Genomic DNA, 24,839 nt, shown 5'->3' with positions numbered 1-24,839 from the left:
TTTTCATTTTTATAAGCAAATTCATACGTTCTCATATTTTGGTTGTTAGAGACATGACCCAGTCGTTCGTTCTTTATGTTCCATTGCGATGCTTGCTGGTAATGTTCTTATCCCTCGATTGCTAGCTAACCAGCTAGCTACGGTTAACACAGTCACGACCTCTGTAGCCAAAATAACAGCAAAGTAGCTATTTGGTCCTCTGTAGCTCAGCTGGTAGAGCACGGCACTTGTAACGCCAAGGTAGTGGGTTCGAGCCCCGGGACCACCCATACACAAAAATAAAAAATTTATGCACGCATGACTGTAAGTCGCTTTGGATAAAAGCGTCTGCTAAATGGCATATTATATTATTATTATTATTATTTTCTATTGACATTCAAATACAGTAGATACATCCATACCAATGAGCTGATAATGCCCGATTTTGCCTGGAAAAGCTAGAAAGGTTAGCCTCATCGTCAGGACAGTTGACACTGTTCATTACAAGATCGCATTGCATATCAAACACTAGGCTAGAAGCTAGCTAAATAGTTTGTTGCTAGCAAATTTGCCAATATGACAAACAAATCATAGTACCACTTGCCTCATGACTGCAACTGTAGGGACCAGAGAAATTAATGTTCATCACTCACCACGTTGGGTCATCAGATGCTCCCAAAAAATATGTCTCTGCAAAAACAAATAAATCCTAGCTAGCTAGATAGCCATGTTTTTTTCTTGTTGGACCTGTGTTTACAATGTATCCAATTTCGGTTTGTGTGGTTGTTGGTTTAGCTTTCTGTAACTTTGTAGCAAGTACGATCTGCATGTGTAGGCCAGTGGAGGCACCTCAGAGGAGGAAGAGGAGGATCATCCTACTCAGTGAATTTCAAAAAAATAAAAATAGTGAAACATTAAAAAAGTTATCCTTTTTAGATAAAACTATACTAAATATATTCAAGTCACCAAATAATTTATTAAAACACACTGTCTTGCAATAAAGGTCTACAGTAGCGTCAGTGGCACTCCGTAGGGTAGTACCATGGTGTAGCCAGAGGACAGCTAGCTTCTGTCACTCCTCTGGGTACATTGACTTCAATACAAAACCGTGGAGCCTCATGGTTCTCACCCCCTTCCATAGACTTACACAGTACTTATGACAACTTCCGGAGGACGTCCTCTAATCTATCAGAGCTCTTGACATGTTGTCCACCCAATCAAAGGATCAGAGAAATAATATTGTACTGGTCAGAAGTTTACATACACCTTAGCCAAATATATTTAAACTCAGTTTTTCCACAATTCCTGACATTTAATCCTAGTAAAAATTCCCTGTCTTAGGTCAGTTAGGATCACCACTTTATTTTAAGAATGTGAAATGTCAGTATAATAGTAGAGAGAATGATTTATTTCATATTTAATTTATTTAATCACATTCCCAGTGGGTCAGAAGTTTACATACACTCAATTAGTATTTGGTAGCATTGCCTTTAAATTGTTTAACTTGGGTCAAACATTTCAGGTAGCCTTCCACAAGCTTCCCACAATAAGTTGGGTGAATTTTGGCCCATTCCTCCTGACAGAGCTGGTGTAACTGAGTCAGGTTTGCAGACCTCCTTGCTCGCACATGCTTTTTCAGTTCTGCCCACAAATGTTCTATAGGATTGAGGTCAGGGATTTGTGATGGCCACTCCAATAACTTGACTTTGTTGTCCTTAAGCCATTTTGCCACAACTTTGGAAGTATGCTTGGGGTCATTGTCCATTTGGAAGACCAATTTGCGACCAAGCTTTAACTTCCTGACTGATGTCTTGAGATGTTGCTTCAATATATCCACATAATTTTCCTTACTCATGATGCCATCTATTTTTGTGAAGTGCACCAGTCCCTCCTGCAGCTAAGCACCCCCACAGCATGATGCTGCCATCCCAGTACTTCACGGTTGGGGTGGTGTTCTTCGGCTTGCAAGCCCCCCCTTTTTCCTCCAAACATAACGATGGTCATTATGGCCAAACAGTTCTATTTTTGTTTCATCAGACCAGAGGACATTTCTCCAAAAAGTACGATCTTTGTCCCCATGTGCAGTTGCAAACCGTAGTCTGGCTTTTTTAATGGTGGTTTTGGAGCAGTGGCTTCTTCCTTGCTGAGCGGCCTTTCAGGTTATGTCGATATAGGACTTGTTTTACTGTGGATATAGATACTTTTGTACCTGTTTCCTCCAGCATCTTCACAAGGTCCTTTGCTGTTGTTCTTGGATTGATTTGCACTTTTCGCACCAAAGTACGTTCATCTCTAGGAGACAGAACGCGTCTCCTTCCTGAGCGGTATGACGGCTGCGTGGTCCCATGGTATTTATACTTTCGTACTATTGTTTGTACAGATGAACGTGGTACCTTCAGGCATTTGGAAATTGCTCCAAAGGATGAACCAGATTTGTGGAGGTCTACAATTTTTTTTCTGAGGTCTTGACTGATTTCTTTTGATTTTCCCATGATGTCAAGCAAAGAGGCACTGAGTTTGAAGGTAGGCCTTGAAATACATCCACAGGTACACAACCATCAGAAGCTTCTAAATCCATGGAATTTTACAAGCTGTTTAAAGGCACAGTCAACTTAGTGTATGTAAACTTCTGACCCACTGGAATTGTGATACAGTGAATTATAAGTTAAATAATCTGTCTGTAAACAATTGTTGGAAAAATTACTTGTATCATGCACAAAGTAGATGTCCTAACCGACTTGCCAAAACTATAGTTTGTTAACAGGAAATGTGTGGATTGGTTGAAAAACGCGTTTTAATGACTCCAACCTAAGTGTATGTAAACTTCCGACTTCAACTGTATGTAAACTGCGATATCACTAGAGAATTAATCAGGGTAATTTTCCCATAGATTGACAGGTGTTTCCCTCTCCACGGTTTCAAGATCCTATCTATTTTGCGAAGTTTTCTATCAAAGTAGAAATAGTTGCAAGATCGCTAAACTTTTCCGGGATATCTACACCAAGCACATCAACTTCACCATCCACCCATTTAATCGGGAGACCACATGGCAATTTAAAGATTGTATCTTTTAGAGACCCAATCCGTAAATATAGTACACTTATCATAGTTGGGTTTTAGTTCAGAGAAACTTGAGAAATTATCCATGTCCTCAACAAGGCCCTTCAAGGTTGAAGATTGAGGACTCAAGAGAAAACTTGAATCATCGCCATACATTGATACTTTTGTCTCTAATCCATAGAATGTTCTCCCCTTAATGTTATCATTAGATCTGAGATTTTTACAGCTAACAGTTCAATGGCCATAATAAATACTGTAAGTATGGTAACATAGGGCAACCTTGTTTTATGTCTCTTGCTCTCAGAGAAGTAACCGTTATTTATTATTTTACATAAAGGATTGTAGTACATGACTTTTACCCATCTTATGAGAGATTCTCCAAAGTTGAAAAAATCCAAGCACTTATAAACAGATTCTATATGTACTGTTTCAAAGACTTTCTCAAAATCTGCTATAAAGACTATACCTGGTTTCCCTGCATGCTCATAGTTTAAAATGTTTCTAGTAATTGTCTAATGTTGTCTCCAATATATCTTCTTAAAAAAAAATCCTGTCTCATCGTGATGAATAATGTCTGGTAGGACCTTTTTAATATTTTTGTGTTGCAACATTGAAGGGTGAGGGGACTCAACTTTTTTTAAGAGACAGGGTCTTTGTACTGCCCCCCTGGCTCCTGCTTCAGCAGGAGAGAGATCAGTCCCTCTTTTTGTGTGCCCGACAAATTACCATTTATATACAGTGCCTTAGAAAGTATTCAGACCCCTTGACTCTTTCCACATTTTGTTGTGTTACAGCCTGAATTTAAAATTGATTAAATTAAAAAAAAAATGGTCACTGGCCTACACACAATAACCCATAATGTCAAAGTAAAATCATGTTTTTCGAAAATTTTACAAATTAATAAAAAATGAAAAGCTGAAACATCTTGAGTCAATAAGTATTCAACCCCTTTGTTATGGTAAGCCTAAATAAGTTCAGGAGTAAACATTTGCTTAACAAGTCACATAATAACTTGTGTGGACTCACTCAGTGTGCAATAATAGTGTTTAACATGATTTTTGAATGACTACCTCATCTCTGTACCCCAATTTCAAACACAGATTCAACCACAAAGACCAGGGAGGTTTTCCAATGCCTCGCAAAGAAGGGCACCTATTAGTAGATGGGTAAAAAAAGCAGACATTGAATATCCCTTTGAGCATAGTGAAGTTATTAATTACACTTTGGAGTGTGTATCAATACACCCAGTCACTACAAAGATACAGGCGTCCTTCCTAACTCATTTGCCAGAGAGGAAGGAAACCGCTCAGGGATTTCACCATGAGGCCAATGGTGACTTTAAAACAGTTACAGAGTTTAATGGCTGTGATAGGATAAAACTGAGGATGAATCAACAACATTGTAGTTACTCCACAATACTAATCTAACTGACAAGAGAGAAAAGAAGGAAGCCTGTACAGAATAAAAATATTCCAAAACATGCATACTGTTTGCCACAAGGCACTCAAGTAATACTGAAAAACATGTGGCAAAGCAATTCACTTTTTGTCCTGAATACAAAGTGTTATGTTTGGGGCAAATCCAATACAACACATTACTGAGTACCACTCTCCATACTTTCAAGCATAGTGGTGGACTGGGGAGTTTTTCAGAATAAAAAATAAATGGAATGGAGCTAAGCACAGGCAAAATCCCAGAGGAAAACCTGGTTCAATCTGCTTTCCACCAGACACTGGGAGATGAATTCACCTTTCAGCAGGACAATAACCTAAAACACAAGGCCAAATCTACACTGGAGTTGCTTACCAGCTGGTAGAGCACGGCGCTTGTAACGCCAGGGTAGTGGGTTCGATCCCCGGGACCACCCATACACAAAAATGTATGCACGCATGACTGTAAGTCGCTTTGGATAAAAGCGTCTGCTAAATGGCATATTATTATTATTATTATTACCAAGAAGACAGTGAATCTCCTGAAAATCTATGGCAAGACCTGAAAATGGTTGTCTAGCAATGATCAACAACCCATTCCACCAGACACTGGCAGATTAATTCACCTTTCTACAGGACAATAACCTAAAACACAAGGCCAAAATGGGTGATGGGTGAGAATTCAGGCTGTAACACAACAAAATGTGGCTTAAGTCAAAGGGGTATGAATACTTTCTGAAGGCACTGTACTGGGTTATTAAAACATGATAGTAATGGATCTTTCAGTAGTTCATATGATTTAGTTAACCAGATTTTTTGGTAGAAGGATATCACAAAACTCATCGTCAAGTGAGGTTGAAGGAACTTGATAAGAGAACATTTGTTTAGGATATTTTACTTCCTCATTCAAAATCTGTTTTGGTGAGATAAGGATTTCTCCATAATTTGTAATAATTTGGTCGCATTTCTATATTGAAGGTTTAGGAACAACTTTTCTCCATCCAATTTGGTCAGTTGTTTAGATAAATGAAACCCGATATTTCCTGAATAAGTTCCTCAAACTCCTTTTGTTTTGCATCTAGATTATTCAGTGCTGCTGTAGTACATTTATCAACACCATTTATGTGTAATGTTAGATTTTCAATTTTTGTTGTAAGTCTTTTCTCCGTTGACCAATAATGTTTTCGTTTTTGGGATGAATGTTGAATTGAATGTCCTCTAAAGGCACATTTAAAAGCATCACATATGATAAGTGGGTCTGCTGAACCTGTATTGTGCAAGAAAAAGTATGTTATGAATTCTTTAGTTTTTGTTAAGAAAGTAGTGTCAGTCAATAAACCCTGGTTAAATTTCCAATATCCCGTCCTCGTGGAAAGTCTGTCATAGTTATATGGAGGGACATAAGCTCATGATCTGATCGCATTCGATCCTCAATCAATACTTTTTCACTTTTGGCAGCATAGAAAAGGATACCCGAAAATAATACATTAGACTACCTTGATTAAGCCTCCTCCAAGTATATCTTACGAGATCCGGGATTTTAAACCTTCAAATATCAGTCAATTCCAACATATCCATAATATTCGTAATCTCTTTGAGCGACAGAGGTTGATAGTTGGTATTATGATTGCCTTTATGGTCTATTGACCACAGGAGGTTGGTGGCACCTTAATTGGGGAGAACGGGCTCGTGGTAATGGCTGGAGCGGAGTTTGTGGAATGGTCTCAAATACATCAAACACATGATTTCCATGTGTTTGATGCCATTCCATTTGTTACAGACATTATTGTGAGCCGTTCTCCCCTGTGCTATTGACGTACTTAAAACTGTGTTGTAGTCCTCTACCATTATAATATAGTTATTTGTATCTTGGAAACTAATTAGATCATTATACCGTAAATATTATCAAAGAAGTTTGGATTACATTATTCGGTCCATATAGATTTATGAGCCATATCTGTTTATCATCAAGTAGCATTCCATCTTCCTTATGGACCTATTTGAATGGATTGCGCCTTAAAACCATTTTTTTATATAGGATCATAACACCTTTTGAATTCCTTAGCCCAAGACAGAAATAGATTTGACCATCCCACTCTTTTTCCCAGGCCACTTTGTCAGAATATATTGAAGTTTCCTTTAAACAATAAATATGGTAATCCTTCTCCTTCGCCACGTAGAAACTGATCTTCTTCTCAGCCAAACCATTGAAATTATAGCTAGCTATACTCAATTCACCAATTACTAGGATGGGTTATATTCTGATATGCTAACCCCTATTTTGAGATACTTATCCATACCTACCAGTACCACCAGAATATATGCCTGTCCGTTATCCAATAAGCCGTTCTATGATAGATGCCCTGGTAAACATATTGTAGCTCCAAGTGACTCTAAGTAGACCTCCAGTTGTCCTCCAATTTCCCTCCCGCAAAAACCTCCCCCCATCCCAAGTAGGGTTGTCGTCCCTGTGACTGGCAGACCACCCCCGTACACATGGATCCTATGGCCCTTAAGAAGTTGGGACCCATCCTTTAAAAAGAGCACAAAGTGCCACTTACAGAACAAAACCAGGTTAGCAGCCATAAGCATTTTTAACCCTGTCGCCTCGGTTGTACTATATATAAATATTTCATTTCTATCCGCATACATTAATTAATTCATTCCCACAATTGGCAAATAATATGCGTAATAATGTAGGCACTTCCTACGAAGGATTGTTACTACTCTCGCAGTATTCGGCCTGACCTGATCTTAATGAGTGCTTGTTTCCTTTGAAATGGGGTCTGTCTGAAAATGCTAAAATGAACAGCTTTGTATGCGTAAAAAAACATGACATGCTAGCTCCATCCTGGTGGCACAGTGGATTAATCCCATGGATAGAGAAAATAAGATTATCAAATCTCACTGATGCCATGACACAATAAAAAATTAATGTGTTTGCATGATTAATGCCTGAGGAAATTAATTTCCATGTGTCCTATCTATGCTTGGAGCTAAAAGAAGTTACCAAAATAAGCTAGCAGTGTTATGAAAAGTGTTATTGAAACATTCAATAAAAGTTTTAATGAAGTTATTAAAAACAACTCAAAATATCCTAGAATTTCCGTTCTCAGAGCGTTAATAAAACCTCCCAGAAAAACTTTCAAGGAACCAGAGTAAAACATTCTTAAAACCTCCCTGCAACCTAAAAAATAAACATTCCCAGAACAGGCAAAATGTTCACGTCTGTTCTCAGAATGTTTGAAAAAGGTTCAGTTTTACCGGTCAGGAAACATATTGCTTCATTCCCACAACCATTGTGAAACCAAAAACATACGTTCCCACAACTTTCAAGGCACCAAATGTGCTAGCTGGGAGGTAGGCAGTGCTAGCTTTGTCACGATAATGAAACATCTTTCAGACAATGACATAGGTGTTGGCAAGACAGCACAGACAGATCTGGGACTCAGGATAAGGCAGCGCAACTGTGCTGGGGCCATGTTGATGTGCTATTGATAGACAAGACTGTAGAGGGGCGTGGCAGCGTGGCGGGGGATGATAGATGGCATGATGCGACAGACAGACAGACCTCGGAGGGGCGTGGGCACGGCAGAGCAGAGGGGATGGAAGGCCTGTTGAGAGGCCCCTGGGGGCGGGGTAGCAGGACCAGGAAACAGGTCGATAGATATCCAGTGACAGAAAGAGTGTCCACGTCAACAGACAGAGCACTTAGGAAAGGTGAAAAGAGAATACATAATAGGCCCAGTTTTAGGCTTTCAGCTTGACCTGTTTGTCAAAGGAGAAGCGATCCAACTGCCATTGTAGGCAAATCAAATCAAATCAAATTTTATTTGCCACATGCGCCGAATACAACAGGTGTAGACATTACCGTGAAATGCTTACTTACAGCCCTTAACCAACAATGCATTAATTTTTTTATACAAAAGTAAAATAAAACAACAACAACAAAAAAGTGTAAAGTAAAATAAAATAACAGTAGGGAGGCTATATACAGGGGGGTACCGGTGCAGAGTCAATGTGCGGGGGCACCGGATAGTTGAGTTAGTAGAGGTAACATGTACATGTGGGTAGAGTTAAAGTGACTATGCATAAATAATTAACAGAGTAGCAGCAGTGTAAAAAGATGGGGTGGGGGTGGGTGGGCAGTGCAAATAGTCTGGGTAGCCATGATTAGCTGTTCAGGAGTCTTGGGGGTAGAAGCTGTTGAGAAGCCTTTTGGACCTAGACTTGGCGCTCCGGTACCGATTGCCGTGCGGTAGCAGAGAGAACAGTCTATGACTAGGGTGGCTGGAGTCTTTGACAATTTTGAGGGCCTTCCTCTGACACCGCCTGGTATAGAGGTACTGGATGGCAGGAAGCTTGGCCCCAGTGATGTACTGGGCCGTACGCACTACCCTCTGTAGTGCCTTGCGGTCGGAGGCCGAACAGTTGCCATACCAGGCGGTGATGCAACCGGTCAGGATGCTCTCGATGGTGCAGCTGTAGTCCACAATCATCTCCTTTGTCTTGAGAGAGAGGTTGTTATCCTTGCACCACACAGCCAGGTCTCTGACCTCCTCCCTATACGCTGTCTCATCGTTGTCGGTGATCAGGCCTACCATTGTTATGTCATCGGCAAACTTAATGATGGTGTTGGAGTCGTGCCTGGCCATGCAGTCATGGGTGAACAGGGAGTACAGAAGGGGACTGAGCACGCACCCCTGAGGGGCCCCTGTGTTGAGGATCTGCGTGGCAGATGTGTTGTTACCTACCCTTACCACATGGGGGCGGCCCATCAGGAAGTCCAGGATCAAGTTGCAGAGGGAAATGTTTAGTCCCAGGATCCTTAGCTTAGTGATGAGCTTTGAGGGCACTATGGTGTTGAACGCTGAGCTGTAGTCAATGAATAGCATTCTCACGTAGATTTTGTTCTTAACTGACTTGCCTAGTTAAATAAAGGTAAAATAAATAAAATAAAAAATAAAATAAAAATAGAGATTGCATCATCTGTGGATCTGTTGGGGCGGTATGCAAATTGGAGTGGGTCTAGGGTTTCTGGGATAATGGTGTTGATGTGAGCTTTGACCAGCCTTTCAAAGAACTTAATGGCTACAGACGTCAGTGCTACGGGTCGGTAGTCATTTAGGCAGGTTATCTTAGTGTCCTTGGGCACGGAGACTATGGTGGTCTGCTTGAAACATGTTGGTATTACAGACTCAGTCAGGGACATGTTGAAAATGTCGGTGAAGTCACTTGCCAGTTGGTCAGCACATGCTCGGAGTACACGTCCTGGTAATCCGTCTGGCCCTGCGGCCTTGTGAATGTTGACCTGCTTAAAAGTCTTACTCACATCGGCTACGGAGAGTGTGATTTAGCTCTACCTAAAGGGTAGAGCTAAAGCGGCAGCTCTACCCTTTAGCTCAGTGCGGATGTTGCCTGTAATCCATGGCTTCTGGTTGGGGTATGTACGTACGGTCACTGTGGGGACGACGTCATCGATGCACTTATTGATGAAGCCAGTGACTGATGTGGTGTACTCCTCAATGCTATCTGAAGAATCCCGGAACATGTTCCAGTCTGTGCTAGCAAAACAGTCCTGTAGCTTAGCATCTGCGTCATCTGACCACTTTTTTATTAAGCAGGAATCAGGAGGATAGAGTTATGGTCAGATTTGCCAAATGGAGGGCGAGGGAGAGCTTTGTATGCGTCTCTGTGTGTGGAGTAAAGGTGGTCTAGAGTTTTTTTTCCTCTGGTTGCACATTTAACATGCTGGTAGAAATTAGGTAGAACGGATTTAAGTTTCCCTGCATTAAAGTCCCCGGCCACTAGGAGCGCTGCCTCTGGATGAGCATTTTCCTGTTTAGTTATGGCCTTATACAGCTCATTGAGTGCAATCTTAATGCCAGCATTGGTTTGTGGTGGTAAATAGACAGCTATGAAAAATATAGATGAAAACTCTCTTGGTAAATAGTGTGGTCTACAGCTTATCATAAGATACTCTACCTCAGGCGAGCAAAACCTCGAGACTTCCTTAGTATTTGATTTTGTGCACCAGCTGTTGTTTACCAATATACACAGACCGCCACCCCTTGTCTTACCGGAGTCAGCCGTTCTATCCTGCCGATATAGCGTATAGCCCTCTAGCTGTATGTTGTCCATGTCGTCGTTCAGCCACGACTCAGTGAAACATAAGATATTACCGTTTTTAATGTCCCGTTGGTAGGATAACCATAATCTTAGGTCATCTAATTTATTTTCAAATGATTGACGATTGGCTAATAGGATTGATGGAAGAGGCAGTTTACTCGCTCGCCGTCGGATCCTTACAAGGCACCCCGACCTACGTCCACGATATCTCTGTCTCTTTCTCCTGCGAATGACGGGGATTTGGGCCTTGTCCGGTGTCTGTAGGATATCCTTCACGTCCGACTCGTTGAAGAAAATATCTTTGTCCAATACGAGGTGATTCATCGCTGTCCTGATATCCAGAAGCTCTTTTTGGTTATAAGAGACGATGGCAGAAACATTATGTACAGAATAAATTACAAATAACGCGAAAAAACACACATAATAGTACAATTGGTTAGAGGGCTGTAAAACGGCAGCCATCTTCTCCGGCGCCATCTCTACAGGCAGATGCGTCATGTCAGTCGTCATGGTTTGAGTGAAATGCATGTCGTAGGTAGGGGCATCATGTGTATGCTGCGTCATCTCCAGATGACAATCGAATAGCACCCAGGAAGCAACAGTGAGGAGAAATTATGCCTCACCCTCTTCACCTTTGAAACCATGGCAACACAGAGCAGAAGGTCCTAGCTGAGGAGGAGGCTGTGGTGTGGTGAGGAGAAGATGGCCTCGGTGGCCGCATAGACATAATTATATTAGCATAACATAGAATTAGTCATTCTATTTCTATGGGTGGCAGGCTGCTAAGTACACTCTCTGTTCTTTACAACAGGGAGAATGGGCATGGCCTGGATGGATGGATGGATATGCCAGAGACATACTGTATAAAGATGGGGCATAATAGCAGGATATTGTTAATTGCATTGCCACAGCTATTCATATGGACTATGGGAGGAAAGATAATATTTACTATCACTGTTCTTTTTTCCTCCATCTGACTGCTCTTAGTAAGCTCTTTGTCAGCTCTCCACGACACAGACTCAAGCCACTCCTAGAAAAGCATTCTTTATCAAATGCCATTAGTTTAAGATAATCTCACCCCTATTTGGTTTAGCTGAGCCTGCAGACAGATCCTGAAGATCCTCCAAACTTTGTCCCCCCCAACACTGGAGTGATACCTTGGATTTTGGCCAAGCTTGACTAAAGGCTAACTGCACAAATCTAGAGTGTGCGCTTATAGTAGCTACTATCCAGACCCAGGGACGGCTTGTTCAATAGGGCGATATGGGCGACGCACTGCCAAACGGGAAAAGGAAGGGATTTTTTTTCTAATCAATTATAAAAAATAAAAAAATAAAAAATTATATTTTTTTTTTATAAATTTATAAAAAATTATATCACGGCAACAGCAGTTATCAGTGTTCACGTCTGATCTGCCAGCCACTAAATGTCAAATCAGGCTAAAGTCGTGCTTCAAATGGCCCCGCCCGTTTTTTGGGCGATTTCAGTCAGGTTGAAAATCGCCCAGAAGTCTCTCATAGCCTGTCATGTAAAATCTATTTGTTTCACATTTCAAAGCTTTCAATACATTCTCTATGGGTGTCTGTGGGCATGCACTTACGCGCTTTCGTCATACATAACGTAACCATGAATGAACGTAACTAAGAAAAGACCAGGTAGCAGCCTCAATCAATTCACTACTACTATCAAAATGGCTAGGCTTCAGTCCAACTCGATTGTGTCTTTGAAAGAAGTTCCTTTTTGTCGGCGAACAAATGAAGATAAATTGGCAACGAAACAATTAGGACCTCCCAGACCAAATTTAATAATTCAACAGGTGTCTACTAAAGGGGGGAAGTCCTACACCCGAGGATTTTCCAAAAATTGGTATGAACGGAAAACCTGGCTAGCAGGCTGCGATGTAGCTAATGCAGTTTTTTGCTACCCCTGCTTACTCTTCCACCCTGAAGGCGGCACAGCAGACAGCACCGCTTGGACAGCGACTGGTGTAACCGACATGCACCATCTTTCAGAAAAGATTAAGAAAAATGAGCTGTCAAAGACCCACATATAGCTGTTTGAGATTGTCTGCTTTTGGGAGAGTGAATATTGCCACTCAACTGGATGAGGGATACAGGCTAGCTGTCCGCCGCCACAACGATGAGGTTAGCAACAGCAGAGTCGTGAACACTGTCTACGAGAATCGAGACGACCTCATATAATGTTTTGAAGCCATCCGGACGGGTTCATTGGGTTCATTTGACCAGCACACCTTGAGAGAGGCAGCTGGCTACGTGAGGATACTACATGATGAAGATTTAATTTTTTTCCTGCGGTTTTTTCACAAAATCATGCCCCACGTCGACATTCTGTACCAGAAGCTACAGAAGAAGGACATCGATGCTGTCTCTATCAAACGTGCCCTCGACAGCTTCACAAGCAAGTGCAGGCCATAAGGTAAGATTAAACAATATCAAAAAATGTGGTAAAAGCTCTTGTTGATCCTGCAATCTGAACAAATACCAAGATGCTGTATTTTCAGCTGATATTTCATTTGTTTATGGAAATGCATATTGTTTATGCAGTGTTGAGGAATGTGAAAGAACACCCTTGATTATTTTTACTGTGATAACTTATTTTGCTTTTGTAAGCCAACACTTTTGAGATCAGTCAATAAATGCTTCTGGTATTGACTTATATGCTGCCCCTGTCTTCATGTTGTTGCTGGACATATCTTTTTAAAAATGTGTGTAGGTCACCTAAATCATCAGAAAAATTGCCCTCCCTGAGAATTTGTTCAGGAGCCGCCACTGTCCAGACCAAAATGTATGGTTGGCTGGACAGGCAGGAGTGGGTCCTAAGAGCAGAACAGACTAGCAGGAGTGTATTCTATTCTCTGACTAACAGACAGATGGAGATAGATAAGGCTGCCCTGGTCTACCAACCAGAGTAACAGTACCCATCTCAATGGCACATCTCACATTTCAATCATGCCCATTGAACTCCCATGCCAACTCAGTACCAGACAAAGTGAGTACATGGCAGGATAACAGAATAATGTACCTACTAGGACAGGGGCTTCATGTTTGATCAGATTTCACTGGCTATTCTTTTGATCAAATAAAAGAACATGTATGATATTGTTCAAAATTGAACCGTTATGAGTCATTCTTATGTAATGTTTTGGGAAAAACAGCAGAGTTAAGATGAGCTTTGTTTTGGGATAAATATTTATCTGAAATGTTTTACACTGAGAAATAAGCTAAAAACAACACTCATATCAAGAGAGAAAGAGAGAGAGAGAGAGAGAGAGAGAGAGAGAGAGAGAGAGAGAGAGAGAGAGAGAGAGAGAGAGAGAGAGAGAGAGAGAGAGAGAGAGAGAGAGAGAGAGAGAGAGAGAGAGTGTGTGTGTGTGTGTGTGTGAGAATAGTCAGAGAGAATAACCTAACATGTTAGTCCCTGGAGTCCTTGTAGCCAACTATCCATGCTGTTTCACATCAAATCTTACCCAGCAAGCTCCCCAGAGGGAGAGTAGGATACTTCTGTCTTTCTTCTCTGTTTCAGGACACGCTTGAGTGGTACTGACTTGTGTTATCATCATCGACCAAGGGAGAGACAAACTCTTTTGATAATTTGTTGCAAATAAAACTGCTGTGCTATATAAACACCTGGTTTTACATTTCAACATTACGTTCAGCTTTCAATTGAAATGTGAGGAATACAAGGTGATAAACTTCCTAAGGCTGTTGCTGAATAGCAAAGCGGATCAGGTCTGACTTTCAGGAAATTATCCCTTGAGTCTATTGTGATGAATTGCCCATTATAGTTGAGCAGTGATTTAAATGTGTCAGTACACAGTAGTAATTACAGACCTAATTGCCACATGTAATTTGTGAGCTTCAATGAATTTTGTAGAAAAGCGGCAGAAATTAGTCTCATTGAATGTTAGCTTATTGTCAGTAAAAAAAGAAAGTGTTTAAACATTCACACAGCAATTCACACAGCCCACCACTCCCCAGTGCCTCACAGCAATGAAAATCCAAGCTTACTGATGTCCTAGCTAGCCTATAAAGGTGATTAAATTCAATGAAAATACAAGAAACTCAAAGGTAAGTAAACGTATGAATCAATCGCCCACTCTGTCATTAGATACCAAGTTCTCCCGCACAGTGCACACTCGTGTGTCACCTTTCTTTGTCAGGGGATGGAGGGACTTAACAATAGGAGGTGTTTGAGTTCTCCTCTGTTGGCTGGGCACCCCAGAAAAGTCAATATGGCTCCTGCTCACAAAGGGAGCCTGCTCCACTGGTCCCTATCCTTTAAATGTCGCCCTATTTTAGGCTGCAGCCACCATGCAATGATTAATGACGATCATTTTATTGGATTTCAGACCCAGCTGCCATTAGCAGTAGAGGGTCATAAGAAAGAGAAAGAAGTCTGGCTGATATCCCCAAGGTGACTCTATAATACCATAGTACTGTGCCACATAATCCTGTTAACATATATAAGCTACACGGTGAGCATGCACTGACTAGCTGGCAAGTGTCTTCACTGACATTTTCAACCTCTCCCTGACCCAGTCTTTAATACCTACATGTTTCAAGCAAGCCACAATAGTCCCTGTGCCCAAGAACACCAAAGTAACCTGTCTAAATGACTGCCGCCCCGTAGCACTCACATCTGTAGCTGTGAAATGCTTTGAAAGTCATGGCTCACATCAACTCCAGCATCCCAGACACCCGAGACCCACTCCAATTTGCATACCACCCGGACAAAAGTAACACCTACATGAGAATGCTGTTCATTGACCACAGCTTAGCGTTCAACACCATAGTGCCTTGCAAGCTCATCACTAAGCTAAGGACCCTGGTACTGAACATCTCTCTCTGCAACGACGCACACGACTCCAACACCATCATTAAGTTTGCCAATGGCACGACAGTGGTAGGCCAGATCACCGACAACGATGAGACAACCTATTGGGAGGAGGTCAGAGACCTGGCAGTGTGGTGCCAGGACAACAACCTCTCCCTCAATGTGGAGAAGAAAAGGGGCTTATTGTGGACTACAGGAATCGGAGGGCCGAACACGCCCCCATTCACATCAACGGGGCTGTAGTGGAGCGGGTCGAGAGCTTCAAGTTCCTCTGTATCCACATCACTAAGGACCTATCATGGTCCAAACACACCAACATAGTCGTGAAGAGGGCATGACAACGCCTCTTCTCCCTCAGGAGGCTGAAAAGATTTGGCATGGGCCCTCACATCCTCAAAAAGTTATACAGCTGCACCATTGAGAGCATCTTCTCTGCTTGGTATGGCAACTGCTCGGCATCCGACCGTAAGGCGCTACAGAGGGTAGTGCGTACGGCCCAGTACATCACTGGGGTCGAACTCCCTGCCATCCAGGATCTCTATACCAGGCGGTGTCAGAGGAAGGCCCAAAAAAGACTCCAGCCACCCAAGTCATAGACTGTTCTCTCTGCTCCCGCACGGCAAACGATACTGGAGCGCCAAGTCAGGGACCAGAAGGCTCCTGAAGAGCTTCTTCCCCAAAGCCATAAGACTGCTGAACAGTTAATCAAATGGCTACCTGGACTATTTACATTGACCCCCTTCATTCTTTTTTTCTTTATCACAATTGTTTTGCACTCACACACACACACACACAACACACACATGCAAATTGACGCCACACAAATCTAATTCCCAAAATGTCACCCCAGAAACTGTGAAACTCCTCAACTCATGAGGCAAAAGGTAATTTCATGCTCCACTACTGCTTGGGGGTAATCAGGACTGAAGGTGTGCTGAAGGTGAGCTGTGCACGCCTCAAATGTTACAGGAAACATAGCCATCTGAGAATGGTTCCCCTGTTTTTGAAAGTATTGGAAATAACCCTAGAGAATAAAAAACAAATATACACAACCATGTTAAATCATGAAATTGAAAGATATATGAATCCTATTAGGCTACTAATATTGTAATGACATATACCATACATATGGCCATTGCGGTAGGAAATTGGGGAACATGACACACTATGACAGTGTTGTTGTGTTGTGCTGCGTGGTGTTGTGCTGTGTTGAGCGCAACAGAACAGTATCAGTGACAGAGGCAGTGTCTGTTGTTCCATCCTTTATCGCCTGATTGTCATCACAACAAACATCAATAATGCAGCGGGGACATCCTCACATTGACAGGTTCTATATAGCCTTGTTGCTGTGGCTATCTCTACAGAGAGAAAATATATGAGAGATGAACACTCAAAAGTCATCAACGTAAGGGAATTTCGTATTTTCTTCACCCAACTTTTAACCTAAATCCAATGACATGGTGAAATGTTTTGTTGTTTTCACATTGAATTTATGTTAGTTGACAACTCAACTAAATGTCAATCAAAAATAGACTGGTGTCTGTGCCAAGTGGGTTTTTTAACAGCAACACAGAGCATAAAGTGTTTATAAACGACGGTGAAGATGAAGTATACATATTTGTAATTATAATAAACTGTTGTCATTGGGCATGGGCCTATAGATAAATTCCTTTCATAATACTGGCTAGAGCTAGACCTACTCTGCAGCAGCTTAGATGGAAGAGTCACTTTAGGCGGCCAATTCTTCAAGGGATCCCGGGCCGCCTAAATGGACTCTTCCAGCTAAGTTGCTGCAAAGTAGGTCTAGCTCTAGCCAGTATTGTGAAAGGAATTTATCTATAGGCCCATTCCCAATGACAACGGTTTATTATAAATACAAATATTTAGTTAATCGTCGTCACGGTCGTTTTTGAACACATTATGCTCTGTGTTGCCTAAGATATAGACTATACTATTAATTATCATTCCACAACACCGCACATTTCGAGTTTAGGGATTCGAACACTGGCTTCAAAAGGACAAACTCAAACAAACCGTATGAGCATAGGTGTACTAATGCCTTAACAAAAGCAGGGAATGCGATCTATGTGTAATTTCAGAACCATGGACAGGGCCATAGAAAGTAACCGTGGCGTGAGCCTTGCCGCAAAAGTGGCATTGATGAATTATTATGGCTCAAACGTAAAGCCAGACTACATCAGGCGAAGGCTTATGCCTGATTATCTTCAACATAGCCAACATATGGGCTACAGGACGTAATAATCTGTTGGACCTCCACATTTAAACATTTAAATCCTCGAAAAACAAGAACCCGTGAAAGCTTGCCGACTTCGATGAGATAATTAGATCGCAAAAGAGGGACAAATCACTGATATTGATTACATCGGGTTTTAATTTGCATCTAACCTACAAATCAAAAGTTTAATTTTAATTAGTTTCAAGATGTCAACAAACAGACCAGAGAGCTGTGAAACAATATTAAAATGCTGTCACATACAACTTTAACCAGTTATAGTGGGCAAGCATCACAACACAGAGAGCGACGGCCTATTCAGACACTACACAAGGCCAACCATCCAGATACAATAAGTTTCTTGAATAGAAACCACGCCTTGACTGAGGGAGCATCTGACGCTCTGAAATCATACTGCAATTCATAGCCTACTGATCTGAAAATCACCGGGGTAGCACACGCTGTTTCAGTTGCAAAACCATTTAGGCAAGAGTGAACCAAGAACATAATTGCAGCAGCATGGTAGTGTACACTCAAATGATAGGGCGAACAATATAAAGCAGATAGGGGCTATGAAATCAGTTGAAGTTGTCAACAATTAATCAGATGAAGGTTTCAATGATACAATCAATACACCAATAGTTTTAAGTAGACGTTTAAAGCAAGGTCTTACATGCTCGTCCTCGTTCGCATTTTTTTTTCGATAGGGAACATGGGGTCTGCCGTCGGCGACGGACTGAGAGGTCTTCCCTGTGTTGTTCTCCTCGTCCGCGACCTGTCCGCCGAGTAGGTGGCTGGCCTCAGGTGGGTGCGGGAAAGAGTTATTTGTATTAATCTTACCGGTGAATCTCTGATACAACGAAGCCATAAGTCCAGTCAAAACCACTACAGCATGTCAAAGCAAGAGACAGCTCTCGTCTGTGGGGACTTGCTTGTGTGTGTAGGCTACTGCTTATTTTCTGTGCGCTTCGGAGAGAACCGATGGCGGATGGCCAATGTCTCCCTCTGGAATAAAGCGGAGATGATTAAAAAAGAACAGGTGAATAATCCCGATAAAATAACGTGTTAAAACTGAAAACGTTTTCCTGGTTTAATTAGAAAACAGATAGACCTATTATAGGTCACCTATAGGCTAACCAGCAAGTCCTCTGATCGATTAGCTGTTGGCTTTGTCCTAAAGGAGCAAGGCTACAGTAGGTCTCAATAGTTTGTGTCTGTATTCAGAGCACGTTGGTTCCCCTCTTCAGTTTGTTAATGCGTCCTCACAGTGAGATAGGATACCCATAGGGACGGGCTGCTATCTGATATTAAATACAGACTCAGAAAATGGTACCCAATCAAAATAACTAAATAGGCTGATAGCCTCAACAGCTCTTTGGTGGCTAGACAGACCTGGTGTGTGTGTGAAGTGTGTGGAGCCTATGTATGAAGGACGTAACCCGTGGCGCGTCCGTGGACGCGTTCTGCATGAGAAGTGAGGTAAGGCTGTGCACAACCTATCTCAAAAACACACTGCAGAACGCCAACTGCAGACTATAGACTACCGCACACAATATACATTAATAGTGGGGCAGAGCAAATTACATTTAATCCAATACTGCATTAATTTTTTTTTAAATAGTCCGGTCTCAAAAATGTGCTAAAACAAGCAGTAATGTTAATATTCTGGTCGTTATGCTGGTCGTTCCAGTCCCTGTTAGTCAAGGACGGAGCTCGAGTGCCTCTCTGTGGCTCAATGAGAAACGACACTTTCATTCAGAAGAGTAATGAGGACTATTTTTATGACATTTATAGTTTAGCGACACCCCTTACTACATTCAGTGTTTTCTTCAACTCGTCAGAGCTTCCAACCTCTAATACGAATTCAACACATTCCTCTTCAATCCAGATACAAAAAGCATTTATTCATCCTTTGAACCTGACGTGCCCTGGGAATGCGCTGTCGGGGGTTTCGGCACCATAAACCACGTTTCCATCCACAGTTTTTATGCGAGTAAAGTCAAACCGTAGGATAGATATATAGTACCAGTCAAAAGTTTGGACACAACTACTCATTCAAGTGTTTTTCTTTATTTTTACTATTTTCTACATTGTAGAATAATAGTGAAGACATCAAAACTATTAAATAAGATGTAGTAGAAAGAGGAGGAAGGGAAGCGCTACTAAGGTACACAATAGTAAATGTTGGTAGACAGAAGGTGCTTTTTGGTCAAAGGGGTGAATTGGTCATCAAAAAGAAAGGAGGACCAAGGCACTCTTGATATAATTAATTAAAATGCCTTTATTAGTATGGCATGTTCAATAGAAACAAGATTTTTTTTTTTTATCCGACGCGTTTCGGCTGCATGACCTTCGTCAGGGAGTACAAATAAATAATACAATGTCCTCTTTTGAACAGCTTTTCCAATTAGCCCTAATTTGAAGAGGGAGTGGTTACAAAGTTGATTGGACACACCTAGTAAGCAATACTATATACATTAAAAAGTGAAATACTGTAACTATGTTATCATACAAATACAACTCCAAGTTAGAAGTATCAGAACACTTAGAAAGGTAGTTCTAACCTTAAATATGACTAGGAAAAGTGTCAAAAATAAGAAAGCAATATATTCCATAGTACACTAGAAACCAGCAAAACATGAACAACAACAGTCTAAACATAGCTGAGGGTAATTGAGCACAATGTCCACTAGATGACAGCAAATGGACCTATCACAACCCTACAGGAAGGGTGAGAAATCCATATCTTCATTTAGACCAGGGTATTTAGTGGCCTGTAGTTTGTAAATCCAAAAACATTCCCTTTGGTTTAACTGTTTCAGACGGTCCCCTTTTCTAATAGAGGCCGGAATATGATCAATACCCATAGCTTGTAGGGAGGCAGGGTTACCATGGTGTAAGGACTTGTAGTGCCTTGCCATGGGGTAGTCTTCATTGCCTACCCGTATGGCGTACTTGTGTTCCGCTAAGCGATCTTGAAGGCGTCTCTTTGTCTGTCCAATGTAGAACACCTTGCACTGTGGACATTCCAATCTATAGATGACATGAGTGGTTTTGCAGTTAATGAAATGCTTGACGTAATACTCCATTTTGGAAGCTGTGTCAACAAAATACTTTTTCTGTGCAATATTTCTGCAATGGTTGCACTGGTTACATTTAAAAGAGCCCTTGGGTTTGTGGTCAAGCCAAGTTTTTTGAGAGTCACCCGGAAGATAACTGTGGACTAATTTGTCATTTAGGGTAGGACATCTCTTAAAACTTATGACTGGTAGCTCAGGAAAGACTTGGCGTCGTAGCGTCTCACTTTGGATGATTCCCCAATTATTTTTAATGATTATTTTAATGTTCTCTGCTTCAGTGCTGTATTTTGTAACAAAATACACTCTGTCTGATGTATCACGAGGCACTCCCCTTCGCAACAAGTTCTCTCTGTCAAGTAATCCAGCCCTTATACCTGCATCTTTCAGGACCTGAACGCTGTAACCCCGATTCAAGAAGCGATTCTCCAATTCAGCAGATTTGACACTGTAGTCTGTTTCCTGATCACAAATTCTGCGGACTCTTTGGAATTGGCCATATGGAATATTCTCTTTTAGCCTTTTGGGGTGAAAGCTGTCTGCCCTCCGAATGGTATTCCCATCTGTGGGCTTCCTAAAGATTGATGTGTGCAAACAACCTTTGTCATTTTTACTAATGTCGAGGTCCAAAAAATGAATGTTATCCTTGCTGTACTCCATAGTTAGTTTGATGAACTTATTAAATAAGACATATAGAATCATGTAAAAAATGTCTCTCAACCAGCTTCATGAGATAGTCACCTGGAATACATTTCAATTAACAGGTGTGCCTTCTTAAAAGTTAATTTGTGGAATTTATTTCCTTCTTAATGCGTTTGAGCCAATCAGTTGTGTTGTGACAAGGTAGGGGGGTATACAGAAGAGTCCATATTATGGCAAGAACAGAACAGCTCAAATAAGCAAAGAGAAACAACAGTCCATCATTCCTTTAAGACATGAAGGTCAGTCAATACGGAAAACTTCAAGGACCTACAAAGTTTCTTCAAGTGCACTCGCAAAAGCCATCAAGCGCTATGATGAAACTGGCTCTCATGAGGACCGCCACAGGAATGGAAGACCCAGAGTTACCTCTGCTGCAGAGTTCATTAGAGTTACCAGCCTCAGAAATTGCAGCCCAAATAAATGCTTCAAAGAGTTCAAGTAACAGACACATCTCAACATCAACTGTTCAGAGGAGACTGTGTGATTCAGGCCTTCATGGTCGAATTTCTGCATAGAAACCACTACTAAAGGACACCAATAAGAAGAGAGTTGCTTGGGCAAAGGAACATGAGCAATGGACATTAGACCGGTGGAAATGTGTCCTTTGGTCTGGAGTCCAAATTTGAGATTTTTGGTTCCAACCGCCGTGTCTTTGTGAGACGCGTTGTGGATGAACGGATGACCTCCTCATGTGTATTTACCATCGTAAAGCATGGAGGAGGAGGTGTTATGGTATGGGGGTGCTTTGGTGGTGACACTGTTGTCTGTGATTTATTTAGAATTCAAGGCACACTTAACCAGCATGGCTACCACAACCTTCTGCAGTGATACACCATCCCATCTGGTTTGGCTTAGTAGGACTATCATTTGTTTTTCAACAGGACAATGACCCAACACACCTTCAGGCTGTGTAAGGGCTATTTTACCAAGAAGGAGAGTGTTAGAGTTCTGCATCAGATGACCTGGCCTCCAAATCCCCCGACCTCCACCCAATTGAGATGGTATGGGATGAGTCGGACCGCAGAGGGAAGGAAAAGCAGCCAACAAGTGCTCAGCATATGTGGGAACTCCTTCAAGACTGTTGGTAAAGCATTACAGGTGAAGCTGGTTGAGAGAATGCCAAGAGTGTGCAAAGCTGTCATCAAGGCAAAAGGGTGGCTATTTGAAGAATCTCAAATATAAAATATATGTTTTGCTTACTACATGATTCCATATGTGTTATTTCATAGTTTTGATGTCTTCACTATTATTTTACAATGTAGAAAATAGTAAAAATATCCTTGAATGAGTAGGTGTGTCCAAACTTTTCACTGGTACTGTATATAAAAACATTACAGCTGTGAAGGAAACAGGACGTTTCAGTACAATTTTATAAATGCCAACAGATCATTTGTTTGTTTGACGTGGTGGGATCTTTTTGTGTTGGTAAAATACATTTTGCGATAAATGGTGGTGGAAACAAATATTGATGTAGCCTAATAACCATCATATCGAAGTAAACTTGGAGTCACAAGATGAGGTGTGGTCCTCCCACTACAACATTTTAGTCATTTAGCAGACACTCTTATCCAGAGAAGAGTGCATAGATTATTTTTTATTTTTCATACTGGCCCCCCATGGGAATCTAACCCACGCGTTGCAAATACCATGCTCTACCAACTGAGCTACATCCCTGCCGGCCATTTCCTCCCCTAACCTGGACGAATTGTGCGCCACCCCATGGGTCTCCCGGTCGCGGCCGGCTACAACAGAGCCTGGATTTGAACCAGGATCTCTAGTGGCACAGCTAGCACTGCGATGCAGTGCTTTAGACCACTGCGCCACTCGGGAGACATACTCATCCGGAAAAACATTCTGTTTATTAGGCTACAGATTAAATACTGAATGATGACTTAAAAGGCTGGTGAAAGTGCAAGGTAACGAGCTTGATTATCCTTTCCAATAAATATCGAGGGTTTTATTCTGGTGACATGATAAACTATGCTTGGCTGCCATTTAACAAAAGGAAAGGATTTGTCCATAATAATCTCATGTAGTCATGTTTTCTCACATAATAATCTCTGTTGGCTAGAGCGCACGTTCCAATACCAGAGTGGGCAGGCACACCTGGTCTATAACGCAACATTTTTGTGAGAAAACCATCATTAGAGTTGAAAATGAGATGGAAGCCCATTTAATTTAAAAAATGTATTCGGTACATGGGAATTTAACCGCAAAATGTATTTTTATGTGCACTATGTCATCATGTACAGCCTTTTATATGCAACAAGTCAATTTGATGGAAACACATCTCTGGTGGGAAAATGTGGATATTGTTTTTAAGCAGATTTTAGAATATTCGCATGAAAATCTGTCACCAATTAGATGGAAACCTAGCTACTGACAGTGCCATGAACCAGATATCCATCCAACCTTTTTATGCTAGTAAAGCTAGTAAAATGTTGGATAAAAAATGTCACAACAGGCCTGATGGAAACTGCACATTTGTTGGTAAACTTTCCAAATGTAGACAACAACAAAAAAAAATGCTAGACAAGGTGGGGTCTTTTTGTGTTTTTGTTAAATTAATTATGCGAGAAATGGCAGTGGAAACACCTTTATGCGCAAATATTGATATACAGTGCCTTCGGAAAGTATTCAGACCCCTTGACCTTTTCCACATTTTGTTATGTTGCAACCTTATTCTAAAATGTATTAAATAGTTTTTCTTTCTCTCAACAATCTACACACAACACCCCATAATGACAAAGCAAAAATAGGTTTTTAGAAATTTTTGCAAATGTATTACAAATAAAAAACGGAAATATCACATTTACATAAGTATTCAAACCCTTTACTCAGTACTTTGTTGAAGCACATTTGGCAGCTATTACAGCATCGAGTCTTCTTGGGTATGACGCTACAAGCTTGGCACACCTGTATTTGGGAGTTTCTCCCATTCTTCTCTGCAGATCCTCTCAAGCTCTGTGCTTAAGGTCGTTGTCCTGTTGGAAGGTGAACCTTCGCCACAGTCTAAGGTCCTGAGCGTTCTGGAGCAGGTTTTCATCAAATATCTCTCTGTACTTTGCTCCGTTCATCTTTGCCTTGATCCTGACTAGTCTCCCAGTCCCTGCCGCTGAAAAACATCCCCACAGAATGATGCTGCCACCACCGTCCTTCACTCTAGGGATGGTGCCAGTTTTCCTCCAGATGTGACGCTTCAGGCCAAAGAGTTCAATCTTGGTTTCATCAGACCAGAGAATCTTGTTTATCATGGTCTGAGAGTCTTTAGGTGCCGTTTGGCAAACTCCAAGCGGGCTGTCATGTGCCTTTTACTGAGGAGTGGCTTCCGTCTGGCCACTCTACCATAAAGGCCTGATTTGTGGAGTGCTGCAG

At 41.5% G+C, this 24,839-nt stretch overlaps 1 protein-coding gene across 1 annotated transcript in view; it reads right to left on the bottom strand.

The window, feature by feature from the left end:
- The window catches only part of LOC121580980 (dipeptidyl aminopeptidase-like protein 6), a 146,036-nt gene extending 126,948 nt beyond the window's left edge, over positions 1-19,088 (bottom strand). Inside the window, exon 1 of the mRNA XM_041896235.2 lies at positions 18,359-19,088. Within this exon, the coding sequence (XP_041752169.2) occupies positions 18,359-18,553 (195 nt within the window). The 5' untranslated portion in view covers positions 18,554-19,088. The remainder of the gene's footprint in view (positions 1-18,358) is intronic.
- Positions 19,089-24,839: the final 5,751 nt, after the last annotated feature.

The sequence above is a fragment of the Coregonus clupeaformis genome, chromosome 14 (assembly GCF_020615455.1).
Source record: "Coregonus clupeaformis isolate EN_2021a chromosome 14, ASM2061545v1, whole genome shotgun sequence".
Lineage (NCBI taxonomy): Eukaryota > Metazoa > Chordata > Actinopteri > Salmoniformes > Salmonidae > Coregonus > Coregonus clupeaformis.
Note: the sequence above shows the minus strand (reverse complement) of the source record. Positions and strands in the feature narration are given on the sequence as shown.